Source organism: Pinus tabuliformis, chromosome X, assembly GCF_031772625.1.
Source record: "Pinus tabuliformis cultivar Carrire ecotype Pingquan chromosome X, CPIR1, whole genome shotgun sequence".
Classification (NCBI taxonomy): Eukaryota; Viridiplantae; Streptophyta; class Pinopsida; order Pinales; family Pinaceae; genus Pinus; species Pinus tabuliformis.
The window spans coordinates 1,246,982,412-1,247,000,791 of NC_142308.1; the positions used below are offsets into that span (position 1 = coordinate 1,246,982,412).

The 18,380-nt window shown below is 39.8% G+C and overlaps 2 protein-coding genes across 2 annotated transcripts in view; one reads left to right on the forward strand and one right to left on the reverse strand.

Moving 5' to 3' along the window:
• Positions 1-18,380, forward strand: part of LOC149144492 (uncharacterized) — a 219,237-nt gene that overhangs the window by 48,395 nt on the left and 152,462 nt on the right. The gene's annotated exons all lie outside the window — the stretch shown is intronic.
• On the reverse strand, positions 3,000-13,009 carry LOC149144493 (uncharacterized). The gene is made up of 3 exons (XM_089448630.1): positions 12,849-13,009; positions 3,713-5,174; positions 3,000-3,588 (listed from the first exon to the last, which is right to left on the reverse strand). Exons 1-3 carry the CDS (start codon positions 13,007-13,009, stop codon positions 3,394-3,396), a joined length of 1,818 nt encoding a protein of 605 aa, XP_089304756.1. The 3' UTR covers positions 3,000-3,393.

Genomic DNA, 18,380 nt, shown 5'->3' on the forward strand with positions numbered 1-18,380 from the left:
AGATTTTCGCACGTGCCAAAAATTCCTCCTTTGATCCTCGCTCTCTCTCCTTTCACTTTAGCTCTTCTTCTAAGCTCTCTTCACTGGTCGAGTTGTCCTCTATTTATACCAATGTTGTAGGATCCTTCTCCCCCCCAAGGTTCCAAACCCGAAACCGCATCCCATACGGATCCGCCAGCGAATTTGCGGTTTGGAAATGCATAACCGTGGATTGGGCGAAATAAGACGGTTCCTGGAAATCTGGAACCACGGAGGCCCAAACGACGGTTTTGCCTTAGATCCACGGTGGATCGGGCATGGATCCGTACGGATCCCGAGCAGCGCCGAGGCCCGACGGGCGGTTCCACAGCGGTCGAACTCCAATTCATTTTAATTTTTTTTTTTTGCTTTAACTTGCATTGGGAGTGGGTTTAAGGTGAGTTATGGAAATAATAGATGGGGTTAAGAGTCATTTCCCCCTCTCATTTCCTCACTCTTGTATCTTTGGAGTGCTTGGAGAAGAGAGAAGAGAGGCTTGAGGAGAGATTGGAGGAGTGGAGGAGGAAGAGCTAGGAGCAGTGAAGGAGGACGAGCTTGGAGGATTAAAGAAGGGCTTCCATCTACAAGAGCTAAACAGGTAAGTGCAAATCCCAAACTCCCTCATTTTTCTGTTATTGTTGTTTGTATTTTTTCTCCTCCCTCTCCTACTCTTTCCCATTCTCTCTTCTTGTTCATTTCATTACAAGTTGTCCATCTATATTCGTATTTGTTAAACACACATGGACAGTAATAAATATGAAAGATAAAACATGTGAGTACTTTTTTTCATTAAGAGAAGATATACATTTATAGTACATTATGTGACTCTTGTGTTTCAGATCCCAAGGTCTCTTGGATTGCTTTTGTCCATTCGACTTCCACACTAACCCACTTAGGATTAGGTGTCCAACATTCCCCCCCTTAATCTGAAGGGTTATGTATGAGTCCAAGAAGAGAGCTGTAATACAAAATGTGCAAAAAATGCATGGCAGCACTAGGCTGAATGTGCTCTATGAAATGTTGGTAAAAAAGGGCGGTGGTTTAAGGATGACCACCAACACTGGAACGCTTAGTGCAGTTCCCGGAACTCTTCCAAAACTGGCAAGAAGCTGGAGTCTTCTGCTAGAGGAAGTGTTCTTAATCTGTGATGGTTTAAGGATGACCAACAACTCTGGAATGCTTAATGCAATTCCTGGAACTCTTCCAAAACTGGCAAGAAGCTGGAGTCTTCTGCTAGAGGAAGTGTTCTTAATCTGTGATGGTTTAAGGATGACCAACAACTCTCCGATTCCTGGAACTCTTCCAAAACTGGCAAGAAGCTGGAGTCTTCTGCTAGAGGAAGTGTCCCAGATTGCCAACTGAAGGCATGTTCAGGGGCATCTTTGTCTCTGGCTACAACTCTGAAACTGGTGTGGCAGGTTGTGGCTCAGGCTCGCTTGATGTGACTTTGAAGCTTGTAGATGACCATCATTCCCCCCCTGTCAGATACAAGGTGAGAAGATGGAGAAAACTCAACTGCAAGACTGTTCAATACTCTGGAACAAATTCTGATATGTGTTTGGAATATCTTCTTGGCTGTTGATGCCCATTGCCAAGAAGCGATCCATCCAAGATGAATCTTTGTTCTTGCAGGACGTTTATTTATGAAGCATCTGTGTGAGGAATGACTGGTTTTATGACAGTGCTTACATGGATGAAGATCAAAACAATGATCTTTCAAATGGCCAACTCGGTCACAGTGTTGGCAATTTATGATCTGTTGTTGTTGTTGTTGCTGCTGCTGTTGTGGAAGAGGGGCAGAGTCTGGAATAGCTGAAGCTGAACTGTCATGAGGAGCAGGTGAACTGTCATAAATGAATCCAGCACTCTGAAACTGAATGGGCTTGGTGTAGTCTGAAATATGAAAGGACAAGTCCTTGTCATATCCAAGACCAGTTTTGTGCTTGTTGTGGACAAGCTGTTCCCAAGGTCCGATGATGGGCTTGGGAAGTGCAGACTGAGTTTCTGCATCTGCATATACAACTGCTGCTTTATTTGAATGAACTGTACCATTATTAACATGCTGCTGATGGGTGGTTGTCTCAATGTTCTGAACAAAAACAGGTTCAGAATGGTGTCTATTTTGATGTAGCTCTTCTTGCTGTAGCTGTGATTCAAGCTGCAAAAAATCGATCTTTTCTTGTGCATCATGCAGGCAGGTCTAAATGTCACAAAGAGTGTCTTTGCTAACATTTACCTTCCCACCAATAGTGGAGTGTATTAGTGTATTCAGTAACTCTAATACATCATCAAATCTAGCCATTGTCTCAACAAAGAAATGAACACTCAACTAATTCCAGCTAAGAATTTAGCCAACCACAAACAGATTTGTGTCCAGCAAGAGTGAGAGGCTCAAAGTCCTTCCAACACAGATACAATAGATATGTTTCACCCTTAAAATGCTCAGGTATACCAAGATACGCTTTGTATGGATGCACAACTAAATGACTTCTTCCTTCTTTGAAATTCGAACTTCAACTACAGGAATGGATTACATATACCTCTGATATATCAACTCTAATAATAACAGAGATCTGAAGTAGAATATACCAGCAAATGTTAGGAAGAACAGTGGCTGTAGATAAGTGTTATAACATCAAAGAAGCTCCATCATTACAGAGAAAACACCACAGTGATAATATATGCAACGTATTCAGCTCCAAGACAGGGAAATAAATATGGAGTGTCTTCAATATATTCACAGCCACACATCCAATGAGATGAGGAAGTTTGAGATCCTCTATAGCAGAGGTACATCACCAAACATCACTTCCAATAGTCTATACCAATGTTGCACGAAGCGGGAGCGAAGCGGAAGCGCGAAGCGCGGAAGCGTCATTTTCCAAAAATCTAGGGAGCGAAGCGTCCGCGGAAGCGTCTGCTATATATATATATTTTTTTATATATTTTTTTGCATTTATACTCAAAACAAACATCCCAAATACCAAATTAATTGTAGAAGACATGAAAACATGCATATTTTTGCATAAATCAAGATAGATATGGCATCCATGATTCCATTGTAGTTACTAGTATGTACAACAATCATCTATATTCTAGCTATTACAAACATACATCAAATTTTTAAGCATATTATAAAACATAAAACATTTAAGCATATTATAAAACATAAAACATAGAGCATATTATGATTTATCTAGCAAGTGAGCAACTGTCAACATTTGTCATGTCCAAAATTCAAATAATAATGTTTACAAAATATGTCACTTGGTCACCGCCAAGCCAAAAAGGTTCAAAATTCAAATTCACAAGTCTACAAGTCTAATGAGTAATCTATAGACTATGACAAAAAGAAGTAGATTGTGAATATATCTACTAATCTCTCCTCCTTCCACCACGAATAGAACGTGATGGCGTGCCTCCACGTGGTGGCAATGAAGAAAATGGTCCCTGTGTAAGTCGTGGCACTGGAACTGATGAAGAAGAACCCCCTGCTGTTGGTGTTGAACCATGGAACCTAGGACCAGATGGGGGTGGGGGTGGTGGCATATCAACACGGTCATCATCATCCTAGAATCGCTCAAAAAATTCATGCAAAAAAAAAAAAACACTAGTTAACAAAAAAATTAAAAACATGAATTAGAGAAATGCTTTATAAGGGAAAATTGGAAAATTCATACCACAATGGACATACCTGGATAAGAGCATCCTCTAATTGCTCTAGTTGCAACACTCCATCCTCCAAATTGGGCTCCTCTGGATGCTTGTCCCAAGTCAACAAGTCTTTATTAGACTTTGCATCTTCACAGTAATGGGACAACAATCGCAAGTTGTAATGAACATAAACCAAGCTCTCTGCCCGGTCTAAACTCAACCTGTTCCTTTTAACACTGTGGATGAAAGAATAAGAGCTCCAACACCTCTCTGCAGAAAAAGTGTTTACCACCTGTGATAGCACCCGCAATGCCAAACTCTGTAGAAGTGGAGTAGGCCCTCCATGCATGTTCCACCACTCAAGAGCAGAAAAATGCTCTCGATCTTCAATTGAATGCATGCTCCCAAATGGACCAGTGTTGAGCGTATAGTTGCTCACCTGTCTCCGTACCAATGCAGCCTCCTCATTATCAGGGATTAATCTACTCAATGCAGCCATATATTTTTCGTGAACCTCTTTATCTTGGTGTGGTTTTTTCCTGCTTCCCCCCCCAGGTGCTGGTTTTGAAAGCCATGATGGATGATAGTACCTAGGTGTCAAAACATATGCTAATGCATGCAATGGAACATTTAGCATATCCCATCGCTTTTCCACCTCTTCACGAATATAATTGTACAAGGTGGTATCTCTAGGCTCAACAATGTCTTTAATCTGCCCCAACATGCTATCCATTTGCTCATACACCTCCCCAATTACTGGTCGATCTGAATCTGCAAACTTGATCATGTAATAAATTGGTTTGGTGAATTGCAAAACATATTTAACCTGTGACCAAAAGTAAGTGTCAAGAACAGTGTCCTTGACTACATTAGCAGTAGCACCATCTGTACACTGGTTAATTTCATCCCATGTTTCAGCACACACCAGATTAGTTAAAGCTTGTCTCACCTTCACTAGCCGCCTAAAGGTGAGGTAATAACTAGCAAATCTTGTCTTTGCAATTTTAAGCAATTGCAACTTGGAGTAAGTGCCATAGAAGTAGTTTACCCTTGTATGCCCTGTGATGAATTTAATGAGCTGCTTCCCTTTCCTGTAAACCTCAGCAATCCACCCACATTCTTTGTGTTTCACAATATCATGCATCAAAAGGTTCAATGTGTGAACCAGGCACCCAGACCAAAAGATGTGTGGATGAGTACGCTCAATAATTTTTCCTGCTGCCTTACAATTTGCTGCATTATCTGTGATCACTTGAACCACATTATTCGGACCAACATCTTTGATTGATTTCAATAGGAGATCTGCAATGTTTTGTGCAGTTGCACTGATGGAGGAGGAGTCATGACATGCAATAAATACTGCACCCTTAGAAGAAACACCAAGAACATTTATCAAATGTTGGTTTCTAATATTTGTCCACCCATCTGATACAATGGATACCCCATAATCCACCCACTCATGTGTAAAACATGTCAAAGCTCTTTGAACCTTAGCTTTTTCTCTTTCTAATAACACTGTTCTAGCTTTCTCATAGTTGGGGGCCTTGTATCCTTTTGGGGCTTCATTGATGGCCTTTACCATGTCATGCCAATAGGGAGAGCGAAGCACATTGAATGGTACACCGCAAGCACAAAGAAAACGGACTACCTTTCCATCCACATCATCCCTCCCAGAAACATTAAGGAAATCCCCTATTGTTTTTCTACCTCCAGAGGTTGCAGAAGTACCATGAGGAGATGGGCAACTACCAAATTTAGAGTTTGCACTTGATTCTGAATGAGTTTTTTGTTTCTTGTTTTTTTGTTGTGCAGCCATCTCTATTTTGATGTATTTTTGTCTTTGTTCACTTGAAATTTTTGGGCAAATGGCTACCCCCACAGAACCCTTTTTTTCATCACTCTCTAGCACCCCACAAAGATGCCTCCTCAGACGGGTATATGAACCCGTATATGGTTTTCCTCCATGACAATCATGAGGGCACATCCATTTGTAAGATCCACCACCCTTTCCCCCTTCAAGTTTGGTCACATAGTTCCACAAGGGATTTGATGTACCTTTCCCATCTTGTGCTTCAGTGTCCTCTTCAAGTTCATCCCCTTCCTCTTCAAACCCTTCCTCCTCATCATACATTGGGTCACTACTATTAGGACCAAGTTCATCCCCTTCCTCTTCCCCTCTATTCCTCACCCTTGCCATCATTAAAACCAAGAGTGGAATGATACATAGAAGCCAAAAGAACACCATCTTGGAATATGGATATAGGTGGTGGACAACCTGTAAATAAAGGAGCAAGTAGAAACAATGGGAAAGAGTAGGAGAGGGAGGAGAAAAATACATTTTTTTTTTCAAAAAAACAAGGGAGTTTGGGGTTTGAACTTACCTCTTTAGCTCTTGTAGATGAAGTCCTCCAAGCTCTTACTCCAAGCTCCTCCTCCTTCTCCTAGCTCCTCCTCCTTCTCCTAGCTCCTCCTTCTTCACTCCTCCAAGCTCTCCTCTCTTCTCCTCTCCTTTCCTCTCTTCTCTTCTCCTCTCCTCTCTTCTCTTCTCCAACTCTCATAAACTCAAAGTGAGAAAATGAGAAGAGAATGGGGGCTTTATTCTTTTCTAAAGTCACCCTAGACTCACCCTAAACTAACCTAACCCACCCCCTCATGCTAGTTAAGTCACATGTTAAAACAAATTTAAAAAAAATAAATTAAAAATCCGCTGGCCGCGGGGTTGCTTCCGGAAGCGCCTGGGTGGCGTGCGGGTGGCGTGCGGTTCCGGGCCGGAAGCGCCTGGGTGGCGTGCGGTTCCGGGCCGGAAGCGCCTGGGTGGCGTGCGGTTCCGGGCCGGAAGCGTGGCGCCACCCCGTGCCCGAACCGCCCTCCGATCCGCGGTTCCGGGCGGCCGCAACCCAAAAAGGCAGGAATCGTTTTTTTTTAACGGATCCGCGCAACCGCCAAATCCGATCCGCGCTTCCAGGGTGGATTCCGGGACGGTTCGCTCCGATCCGCGGTTCCGGGTTTGGATCCGGCGGGGGGGGGGGGCGATTCCTGCAACCCTGGTCTATACTCATTAAGATTTCAAGCACAGGTACAGTGATATGCTGCTCAACTGAAACAACCACAGAAAATACAAGTTTGTAGCCTTGGGGCTAGATCATTCTTTATGGAAGTCGCTGTAGAAAATACAAAGTTGGCCTATGCAGGTCACGAACCAACTTTAGAAAGATTGCTTTAGGCCTGGAAGTTACAAGGCTATTGGAGGAGTACACCTGGTATAGGCTCCTTCTATTAAGAAATTGAACAAGTTGATTGTCATACGCCACTGAAATAAACTCAATCTTCTGTATAGGCAGTCTGCTACAGAATTATGGCAGAATACTCAAATCTGGTGCATGTGAACCTATATATGCGACGATGGTCTCCTTCATATCAGATTTGTTGTCCCTCTTCATTCATTTGAAACATAGGATCATTGTACATTTATCCAGTTCGGTTTTGTGCTTGGTACTTAGGAAATTTGTCCCATCTTCTTATAAAGAATTTGGCTCTCCTCCACAACAAAGATGGAGCTTTCTTTGGCACCTGGTTCAGCCTTAATATTCTCTGAAAAATGCACAAAACAACCTTGGGTACAATGAGAAACCATACCTCAATGCTCCGACTCTTTAATCTCTACGACTTCCTAATCAATGCGGCCATGATACCTTGAAATTCTGAGCATAAATAAATCTGAAACAAGCTCCTTATTTGCACATCCTTGGATCTTTAATTTCGGCCCAACCATTGAGAATAAATCAAGCTCCTTGCTGAGATTGGATACACGACCTGCCTGGAGATGGAATGTAGCTGTAAGCAAATTAAAACGCCAATGCTGGAGCCCCCATTCTCAGATATAATAATAATAATGATTGGAGATTACATTTGCGACTCTCAAGTCACGAAATTTTGCTTCGTCCAGTTTTTAGTGCCGTCAAAGATTTATTGGACCCGTGTCACCCATATGGTAAACGCCACCGCGAACATTCTACCGCGTATTGACCACATTTGTACACATTTTAAATAAAATTGGTATCCACCGCTGGAATTTTGAGAGTTCTCTGCGATTTGCTCTCAAAAATTTCACTCGACAACAACAATATCATTCTGCTCGGAAGGTGCACGCTTCTAATCCCGAAACAAATTTTCAACGAATCTCAATGGAGGGAGTGCAGATTTTCGAATAAATAAGAAATTCGATTAGAAAGATATGACAAAGTCGGTTCAACCACAACCTCAGCTCGAAGTGGCCTTGAGATATATAGATTTTCATATCTTTGATGCAGAGACCAACATTTTGTCATTAAACGAAACCAAAAGACACTGAAAGCCAATTAATAACGAAAAGATGTGAGGCGGTTCAAGGATCTGAACTCCACCCAAGAATCAATCCGGTTCTTCATGATGTCGTGGCCTTTTGTCAAATAGAATCTAAAAGCATTTAAAATCCAGTCAGAGTTTATCAATCTTGGTAGCCTTCACGATAGGGTTGGCTCTGGCAATGGCCTCACAACCGGCAGCCTTGAAATCGAAGGAGCAGCTGTGTTTTTCGGCATATCGATGAAAGTAGCATCAGTAGTTCCGCCCTCCTTCAATACAATGTCATCGTCCAATATACGCACAGAAAGGATGGAAAATCTCTGTGTAATTTCTTAGATATCCGGAATCAGCAATGGCGTGAATTTTAAGGAATTCCAGTACTGGGACAGTTTGGAAATTTTGATTTGAGAGCACCCCAGTGAAAATAAAATTTTGCTGGACAGAAGCCTTTACCCGCTAGAACGAGATACGAAAGTGGGTAATGGAGCCATTGCAGGTGAAGGATTTTATCAAACTCTGAGACCCACAGCTCATGGTATTTCAGTGATAGAATACTTAAAAAATCTGATACAGTAGCTTGCAAAGAGTCACAACGTCTTTCTGAAGTCGAGAAAGCTGAGAAACCGACTATTCATCACAAAGAATAATACAGTGACTCGAATAATTATGGGTTTAGAATAGCAAAGTTTTGATAGGTCAAGAGAAACAGAGAGCGCGGGAGCAGCGATGGTTAATGCAGAGCCTTCAATTCAGCGCAGAGAAGTAATGCAGCCAGAAGATTCAGCACAGAATATGTGGTAGGAAAACAGGAGTTACAGAGAATATAAAACGTCTATGACACTCACACAGTGTTTGCAGCAGGTCGAACAGTTGCAGCATGTCAGTGGCCAGAACGACAGAGGCAGAAAGCGTTTCCAGAATCCACTGGAGCCAGGGAGTAGGCGCAGATTTCAGAGCGTTAAAGTAGGCGTAGCTTGAGGAAACGGCTTGGACAGCAAATGATTTCATGCAGGGGCGGTTATGGAAGATGACAGCTGCTGCACAGTTATGCCGTTGGGTAGCTCAGGAGAGAGAACAACTAGATTTTCAGGTACAGGAGCATAATGGCAGAATAATGGCAGACAATGCACAGGTCTGTATAAAGGAATATGGCAGAAATACACTGCACAGAAAGGCCATAAACAAATGACTCAAATTAATTTGCAAGGCAGGAATAGGCCTGCTCTGATACCATGTTAAACACACATGGACAGTAATAAATATGAAAGATAAAACATGTGAGTACATTTTTTCATTAAGAGAAGATATACATTTATAGTACATTATGTGACTCTTGGGTTTCAGATCCCAAGGTCTCTTGGACTGCTTTTGTCCATTCGACTTCCACACTAACCCACTTAGGATTAGGTGTCCAACAGTATTCCAAAATGGTGTTCTTTTGGATTCTATGTATCATTTCACTTTTGGTTTTCATGATGGTAAGGGGAAGTAGGAATAGAAGGGAAGAAGAACAAGAGGATAGTGGTTCCCATATGAGTGACCCAATGTATGATGAGGAGGAAGGGTTTGAAGAGGAAGGGGATGAAGATGACATTGAAATGCAAGAGGGGAAAGCTGCATTGACACCCTTGTGGAATTATGTGACCAAACTTGAAGGGGGAAAAGGTGGTGGAAGCTACAAGTTTTTGTGCCCTCATGGTTGTCATGGAGGAAAACCATATAGTGGTTCATATACCCGTGTGAGGAGGCATCTTTGTGGGGTGTTGGAAAGTGATGACAAAAAGGGTGTCGTGGGGATAGCAATTTGCCCTAAGGTTTCAACTGAACAAAGAAGAAAATACATCCAAATAGAGGAGGTTGCACAACAAAAAAACAAGAAACAAAAATTTCATTCTGAATCAAGTGCAACCTTTAAATTTGGTAGCTCATCTCCTCATGGTACTTAACTCTGGAAGTAGAAGATCAATAGGGGATTTCTTGAATGTTGCTGGGAGGGATAATGTGGATGGAAAGATAGTCCAGTTTCTTTGTGCTTGCTTTGTACCATTCAATGTGCTTCGCTCTCCCTATTGGCATGATATGGTTAAGGGCATCAGTGAAGCCCCAAAAGGATACAAGAGCCCCAACTATGAGAAAGCTAGAACAATGTTATTATCAAGAGAAAAAGCAAAGGTTCAAGGAGCTTTGACACGTTGTACAAATGAGTGGGTAGATTGTGGGGTATCCATTGTATCAGATGGGTGGACAAATGTTAGAAACCAACATTTGATAAATGTTGCTAGTGGTGCAATGTTTATTGAATGTCATGACTCCTTCGCTATCAGTGCAACTTCCAAAAACATTGCAAATCTTCTATTGCAATCAATCAAAGATGTTGGTCCTAATAATGTGATTCAAGTGATCACTGATAATGAAACAAATTGTAAGGCAACAAGAAAAATTATTTAGCGTACTCATCCACACATCTTTTGGTCCAGGTGCTTCGTACACATTGAACCTTTTGATGCATGATATTGTGAAGCATAAACAATGTGGATGGAGTAATGAGCTTTACAAGAGGGAAAAAACTCATTAAATTTATCACAGGGTATACAAGTGTAAACTACCTTTATGGCACTTACTCCAAGTTGCAGTTGCTCAAACTTGCAAAAACAAGATTTGCAAGTTATTACCTCACCTTTAGGTGGCTAGTGGAGAAGAGACAAGCTTTAACTAATATGGTGACGTCTGAATAATGGGATGGCATTAACACTGATAGAGATGGTGCTAATGTAGCGAAGGACACTATTCTTGATAGTTACTTTTGGTCACAGATTAAATATGTTTTGCAATTCACCAAACCAATTTATTACATGATCAAGTTTGTAGATTCCGATCGGTCAATAATTGGGGAGGTGTATGAGCAAATGGATAGCATGTTGGGGCAAATTAATGACATTGTTGAGCCTAGAGATATCACCTTGTACAATTATATTCGTGCAAAGGTGGAAAAATGATAGAATATGCTAAACATTCCATTGCATGCCTTAGCATATGTTCTGACACCTATATACTATCATCCATCATGGCTTTCAAGTTTTCAACACCAACACCAGGTGGGGAGGGGGGAGTAGGAGAAAACCACACCTAGATCCAAAGGTTCTATCTGGTTATATGAAAACATTGGATAAATTAGTTCTTGCTGAGGAGTCTATCATGCTACAGAAACATTTGAGCAAATATATGCTTAGCGCTAGTCCATTTGGGAGCATGCATGCAATTAGAGATCGAAAGAATTTATTTTATCTTGAGTGGTGGAACATGCATGGAGGTGCTACTCCACTTCTACAACCTTTGGCATTGTAGGTGCTATAACAGGTGGTAAACACTTCTTCTGCAGAGAGGTGTTGGAGCTCTTATTCTTTCATCCACAATGTTAAAAAGAACAGGTTAAATTTAGACCGAGCAGAGAGCTTGGTTTATGTTCATTACAACTTGCGATTGTTGTCCCATTATTGTGATGATGCAAAGACTAATAAAGACCTGAAGGTTTGGGACAAAAATCCAGAGGAGCCCAATTTGGAGGATGGAGTGTTGTGGTTAGAGAAATTGGAGGATGCTCTTATCCAGGATGATGATGATCGAGTTGAGATGCCCATTGCCACCCCCATTTGGCCCCTTGGTTCCCAGGTTCAATGCGTCAACACCAACAACATCGGCTTCAATTCCACTGCCACAACTTCTAGAGCCACCATCTTCTTCACTGCCACCATCTTCATTTCCACCATGTGGAGGCTCACGTACTGTTCGTGGTGGAAGGAGGAGAGATTAGTGGATATATTCACAGTTTACTACTTTTGTCATAGATTAGACTTGTAGCCTTGTTGTGAATTTGAACTTTCCTATATTACTCTTCCTAGTTCAATGTGTACTTGAGTTTTGCTGGTGGCCAAGTGGCCTTGTTGACCACTACGTGTCAACGACCCATAGCAGTACACCCCCTTTTTTTTTGCAAAAGGGATAACGCCTAATCGATGTGTCTGTGTCGTCCAACTATCATCATCAGCCTGACTTCCAAGATGTTATGTAAACCCATTCTCCATGTGTATAATGTAAATAATCTCAATAGACCCGTGTCATGTATGTAACGACTTGGGTAAACCTACCTTTCTAGTGACGATCTCCATTCTGGGAGGTTTTTCGTCTCACCGATTCATTTTCAAATAATCGACAGAGCGTTTCCCCCTTTTTTTTGTTTTGTTTTGTTTACTTTGTTGGTTTAAACGAAAACTGTTATATTTTATATTAAAAGAAAGCCAAAGCCTATTGGCCGGTTACAATCAGGGAGCCCAAGAACCGACTGTCCTCAACATATAGATAAACTAACACCGTATCCTTAATGTTCTGGATCTTCTTAACTCCGTTAGATGAGTCGGTTTCCCGAATTTCACCATGCTTGTGAATACAAATGAACTGCTGAAGTAAAAGACAGTAATACATGAGAAACAATATTAAGGGATTGGATCCCAATCTTCAACCCCGTCTCTTATTCGAATGCCGGCAGAAAGGAGGACAACTTTGTTAGCTTCCGCATCCGCTTATTATTCTGCCGAAGTATGTGGAAAAAATTCACCTGAAGAAAGGAGCCAACTAGCTTCCTTATTCTGGCAACCACTCTTGCTAGCCAAAAGTGCCTAGGGGATGTGTTATCCACTAGAATTCGAATCAAGGATTGGGAGTCACCAAGAATAATGGCTTTTTCAATACCAAGATCCTGTAAATGCTTAAGGCCCTGCAACAGGTCCATGGCCTCTGCTTGCATGTTGGTACTGTGACCCAAACCCTAGGCATACCTGTTCTCTATGCTGCCATCTGCATTCCTGATGACACCTCCAGCCCTAGCACTTCCCGGATTGCCTTTGGCAACGCCATCAAAGAACAAGGAGGAGCTATTACGCTTATGGAGCCACATGCGGAAATCGCCCTCAGCAAGCCTGATCTGCCAGTCTTTCATAATTTTGTACTGTCTCTCATCATTAGAATACTGGAGGCCAAGCTTGCTCCCCCACGCTAGTTCTTGAGGACTTAAATTTATTTATTTAATTTTTTTTTCCAACTTCTCAAATTTCTCGCTGAGAAATTCCTTGAGCAGGCCGTTGGCTTTTGACAAAACAAGGTTACCCTTTTGCGATTTCTCTTGAAAAATTCTGTGGTTGCGCTCAATCCAGATTTGCTAGAAGATGAATTTCGGATAGGCCAGCCAGGCTGCCTTGAACCAATTGTTTTTGGGGAACTTTCTGGGATAGAGGAGAGCCCAATCGGAAAAGAAACCAGTAATCGAGTTGGGCACGCTTTGGGATCTTAGGCGAATCTTAGTGTTCTAGATCGAGTCTATGTAAAAGTAATTTGGGAATATTCCTAACTATTTAGTTAGATTATTTTATTACAAATTGCTTAGTTTGCTGGATTATACTTGTGTTGCAGAAATGGGTAGTCTGTGAGGGTCTATAACAAATGGGTTTTCCCCCTTTATGATGTAAAAATATGTAAATCATGATGTAAAATGTCTAGTGCATGGTCTCTCATAATTAGAAAACCATGGCTAAACATTTGAGGGTTGGAAAAATAATTTATCCTCTCATAGGTTAATTAATTAAATTTTTTGGCCCAAAATTAATTAAAATCCTAAGCCAGAAATTTAATTAATTTTAAGTCTTCAGTAAATTTAAATTCTCTAAAGGCAAAATTCGTCGGTCCTAAAAAATTAAATTTTAAGAGGTCCTATGACTAAGGTAAATTAACTATTTTGATAAATTTTAAACCTTTGATCCATGGGGGTTAAGTCAAAGTCAAATTTTTGGGGAATTTTTGAGTTAATTAAAATGCATTTAAATGAAAATCGATTTTTCTCAAAAAAAATGTTTCAACGGATGAGATTAAAAGAAATTTTAATCTTCATCAACGATCAAGATTGCTTTCACAAGGATCACTCGAACTAGCTGTTGGAGGATTTATTTTTAAATAGGAGGTCATTTGTCAGTCGATCTATCCGATCTTTGAATCGTGTATTAAGCTCTCAAGCTCTCTTGTCTATTGTCTGGAATAAATGCAAAAGTCTTTGGGGTTTCAAATGCGGTGGTGTTCCTCTTCATGCATATATATGGTAACGCTGTTTTAATTTTTGCTTAATATTATGTGAACTATCAATCAATAGCTCTCTTAGAATAATATGAATACAGGTATCTTATTCAGTTTGTTGGATTTAGGGTAACATTTTTAATTTTGATTGAATTAGCAGATATCTCTATTTCTTCAGAATTTCATTGTTGTTCTATTTCTCTACTTGGTTTGATGGTTGATCTAGTGTTTGTAGGAGATTTTTTGAGTTTTCGTTGAGCGTTTGGGGATAGTTCTCGGTTGGACTAGCTAACTCTCATTGTATATTTTTTGAAGAGCCTACTTCACATAAGCTCTGGGACTTATCTTAAGATTAAATTATTTTTTCTGCAGGGCGTTTCTGGGCTAGTACCTCTCCAAAATTTTCAAAATTTATTTTTTAAACAATTGTGGAAAATTGATAGATCTGGCTATTGAGAGCCTTAGATTATCAGATTTAGGAGTGGAGTTGGACTCATACTCCCCAGATCTGACAGATCTACCATCTTTGTGTATAGATCTGTAAATTTCTTTTTAGTTTTCTGATCTGGGTTTTTGGGGTTTTATTTATTTTTGTATATCTGGGTGTTTTCTTGTTGTCATGCAGTTGCAGATCTGAAGGAGAATTTTTATTTGAAGCCAGATCTAGGCCCTGGAGGGTAAGATTTGGCCTCAAAATAATTTGCAGGGGCATTATTCCAAATTATTTTCAGTTTGGGGATTTCAAAGTTTAGATCTGAGGTTTTGACAAGAGTTTCGAGGAAAAATCTGAAGCAGAGTCGCATCATTTTAATACAATAATTTTATGGGGATTTTTTTCCAAGTTTTTGGCCTACCGTCTGCTGCCCTGAAGCTCTTCAAAAATTGCAGCTCTATCTGTTTGCGTTTTTCTTCTGCTACCGCGTTTTCTCTTTGTTTAACCTTCTGCGTTTTATTCTGCGTCGCTACCATATCTGCATCCTCCTTGCTGCCTTAACTCTCCTCTCTCCCGTAGTCTTTATCCCTTGCCCTCATCTCCAAATCCGCGGCCCTAACTTCAGTATTTCGAAACCCTTGTCCGCTGCTCATTCCTTCTCCTCCCGCGGATTTCCCTTTCCTCTAGTGTTGTCAATCCTTGAATCACATCCCTCTTGTCGTCAAAGTTTGCAGCTCACTCCCTCGTGCTCCTCCCTGCCTCTTCCACGTCTCCTTCATCTATTCCCCTCACTGCCATCAACTTGCATACTCCATCATCGTTGCTCAGACCCACATCTCTCCTCTCCCTCGAAGTTCTGTCCTGTTGGAATTTTTAAGTTTAACCGTTAGAAATTCTTCCTGTACTATCTGATTTATTTCTTCCTACTTGTTCAATTACTTAACAAATTATTTACCATGTAAATACTGAAAATAAATACAAGTACAATATCAACACATACATATCATCAACTGAAAGCCAACAAGCACACAAGTGACACCGTTGTTTTTGGACTAATGTCCCCAAAAAAACCCAATGCGGGAAAACCGATGCAACTATTCAGAGGGTTTTATTATTATGCAGTTTCAGAATACAAACTGGGTGCCAGAAATGGCTCACCCAACAGAGAATGCCCTCGGTAGTAGTACCTCTCAGTTGGAGACAGATATTCCGGCTAAATCACCAGATGAACGATCCCATAGCAACAATGCAACTTTTGCTGCTCTGTGTCACTCTAATAGGGATTGCGTCACCCTATCCGGTTCTCTAGCTCTAGTCTGTCCCACGAAAAATCTCCCAGCGCTGCCTCTAGGTTCTGTGTCAACATCTCCTGACTTCTGCGCTGATCCTCCCAGTACCGACTCTGTGTCTCTGCTATGTATTCGCTGCCCCTCAACTGCAACTCAGATCACTTACTCAATTTCCTTAGCAAACCTTGCCCCAGAAAATCGAGTTCTTGATCTCTCTCGGTGTGTTCTCCAACTGACCCTCAAGCCTCCTCTTATACTTTTCTTGTTGGTCCATCAACGACCGAGATTAAATCTCTAATCAACAACTAATATTAGATTTGGCTTGATCCATGACTTTTGGACCCTTCTAACACAGTTTTATATTAATACCCATTAATATTTTATTTTTCCTAAGTTTAGACTTAGGAACTCCATTAAAAATATTAATTATTTTAATATCTCCCAAACTGTTTAGAATTTGCCCAAACCATTTCTAGGTCTTGGAGATCTCATGTGCTATAGCCTCTCCATCACTTTTCATGGCTAGAGCACCTCCGATGCTACTTCAAATCAACACGTCCTCCGCCGTCGTCAAACCTACAAGTAAACTTAGCATTCGATTCTCATTTTTTTTGTTATTCATTTTTTTCCTTTTTTTTAGTTTGTGTTAGGTTTTTTCTTTTGTTTCTGTAGTTTTGATTTGTTTTATGAGTTTTCCTTTTTTTATTTTTTTCATTTTGGTTTTGATTTATGATATTTTGATTTTGTTTGAATCAAATTATAAAAATTTTCAGTTTTAGTTTCCTAGGGTTAGATTTTTTTTTTTTAATAATTCGATTTTTTTGGGTTTGCCTTTTAATTTTTTGTTTGACTTTTTTCCAAATTAAATAGAAACTCAAAAAAATTTGATTTTAATGTGACTTTGATATTTCTAGAAATTAAATCAAAAGAGGACTTTGTGTTTTCACATTAAAAAATTTAAATTTTTATGTGGCCTTTGGCCCATTAAAAATTTAACTTATTAAAGCCTTTTGATTTGATTACATTTGTTACATTAAGAAACTTAATTAATCATTTGCCACATTAAACTTACTTCATTAAACTTAGCACATCGAAGAATTTTTCCTAAGGAATAATTAAATTGTTCCTTTTTGGTGTTAAGGGTAAAATCTAAAAGAAAACTTTTGTGGTATTAAACATTTTAACTTCTCCATGGTCAAACACACTTAATTTTTTAATTGTATCTAAAGATTGACTATAGGAAAGCGACAATTTTCCTAGATTTGGGTCACTAAGGACAAATCATTTTAATTCTAGGATTGTGAATTGTTTAGCATTTAAATTTCATGGTTCTTTAAAGTATTTAGATCTCTAGAAATTTAATTGCTAGAATACTTTGCATCCATTGAGATTGATCGTCATATTAATTGCTTGAATTATTTGATGTTCATTGCATGTTAAATATTTTGCGAATATGTCGAGTAATTATTAAAGTACTATGTTATGGAATTGTAATGAATTGCACATTTTTTGTTTCCTAAACTGAGTATTTTTTTTGAGCATTTGTTGGCATTGATATTAAATTGTAAAGAATTTTTTGTTCTCTTTGAACTATAATTGTATCAAAAAGATTTGAAGTAAGCTTGTGGTTCAATTGTGATATCTTAAGGGGTTTATTTTTAAGTCTTCATCTAGTAAAGTGAACATTTCATTTTGGTGATTAAGGGCTTTTGCAGCACAATTGTTTCTGATCCTCGAGTCTAACTTCATCTCATCATCTCATGCATTTGCATGTTAAGTTAGTTCTGCATAACTAAAATTTACTACGAAGCATAAGCTTGGTCGATAGAGAGAAATTGTTGATTTGGGGTAGCATCGGATGTGCTCTAGCCATGAAAATTGGTGAAGAGGCTAAAGCACATGAGATTTCCAAGACCTAGAAATGGTTTGAACAGATTGTACCCGGTTTGGGAGATATTAAAATAATTAATATTTTTAATGGAGTTCTTAAGTCTGAACTTAGGAAAAATTTGTGTTGCATGGGTACCTGCACCCGGGGGTGGGGTTCTCGAACCCGTCCTGGGTTCCCGCACCCAAGTACCGGATTCGGGTACGGGTTCTTCCCAGACGAACCCAGAAGAACCGAGTTCTTCCATGAAGAATCGGGTTCTTCAAAAAAAATATTTGGGTTCTTTTCCTTTAACGGGTTCTTGGGTTCTTCGAGTTGGGTTCTTTAGGTTCTTTGGGTTCTTCGAGTTGCGTTCTTTGGGTTCTTCGGGTTCTTTGGGTTCTTCGAGTTGCGTTCTTTGGGTTCTTCGGGTTCTTTGGGTTCTTCATAAAAAAAACTATATTAAAAATTTAATTTTCAAATAATTTTTTTATTATTGAAATTTAAAAAATAACTTATAACAAAGGTAAAAAAATTTAATTTTCAAATAATTTTTTTATTATTGAAATTTAAAAAATAACTTATAACAAAGGTAAAAAACTTTAAAAACCCTAAATCTTTAAGACTTTAACTCTTTACACAAGCAAATATCTGATAG

Excerpts from the sequence above, each read along its gene's own strand:
- LOC149144493 (XM_089448630.1), bottom strand. The coding sequence starts at position 13,009 with ATGAAAGACTGGCAGATCAGGCTTGCTGAGGGCGATTTCCGCATGTGG. Across the intron at positions 5,175-12,848 it reads GATGGCAGCATAGAGAACAG|AGAAAAAGCTAAGGTTCAAA; the intron begins GTATGCCTAGGG and ends GTTATTAGAAAG. Across the intron at positions 3,589-3,712 it reads TAGAGGATGCTCTTATCCAG|GATGATGATGACCGTGTTGA; the intron begins GTATGTCCATTG and ends GAGCGATTCTAG.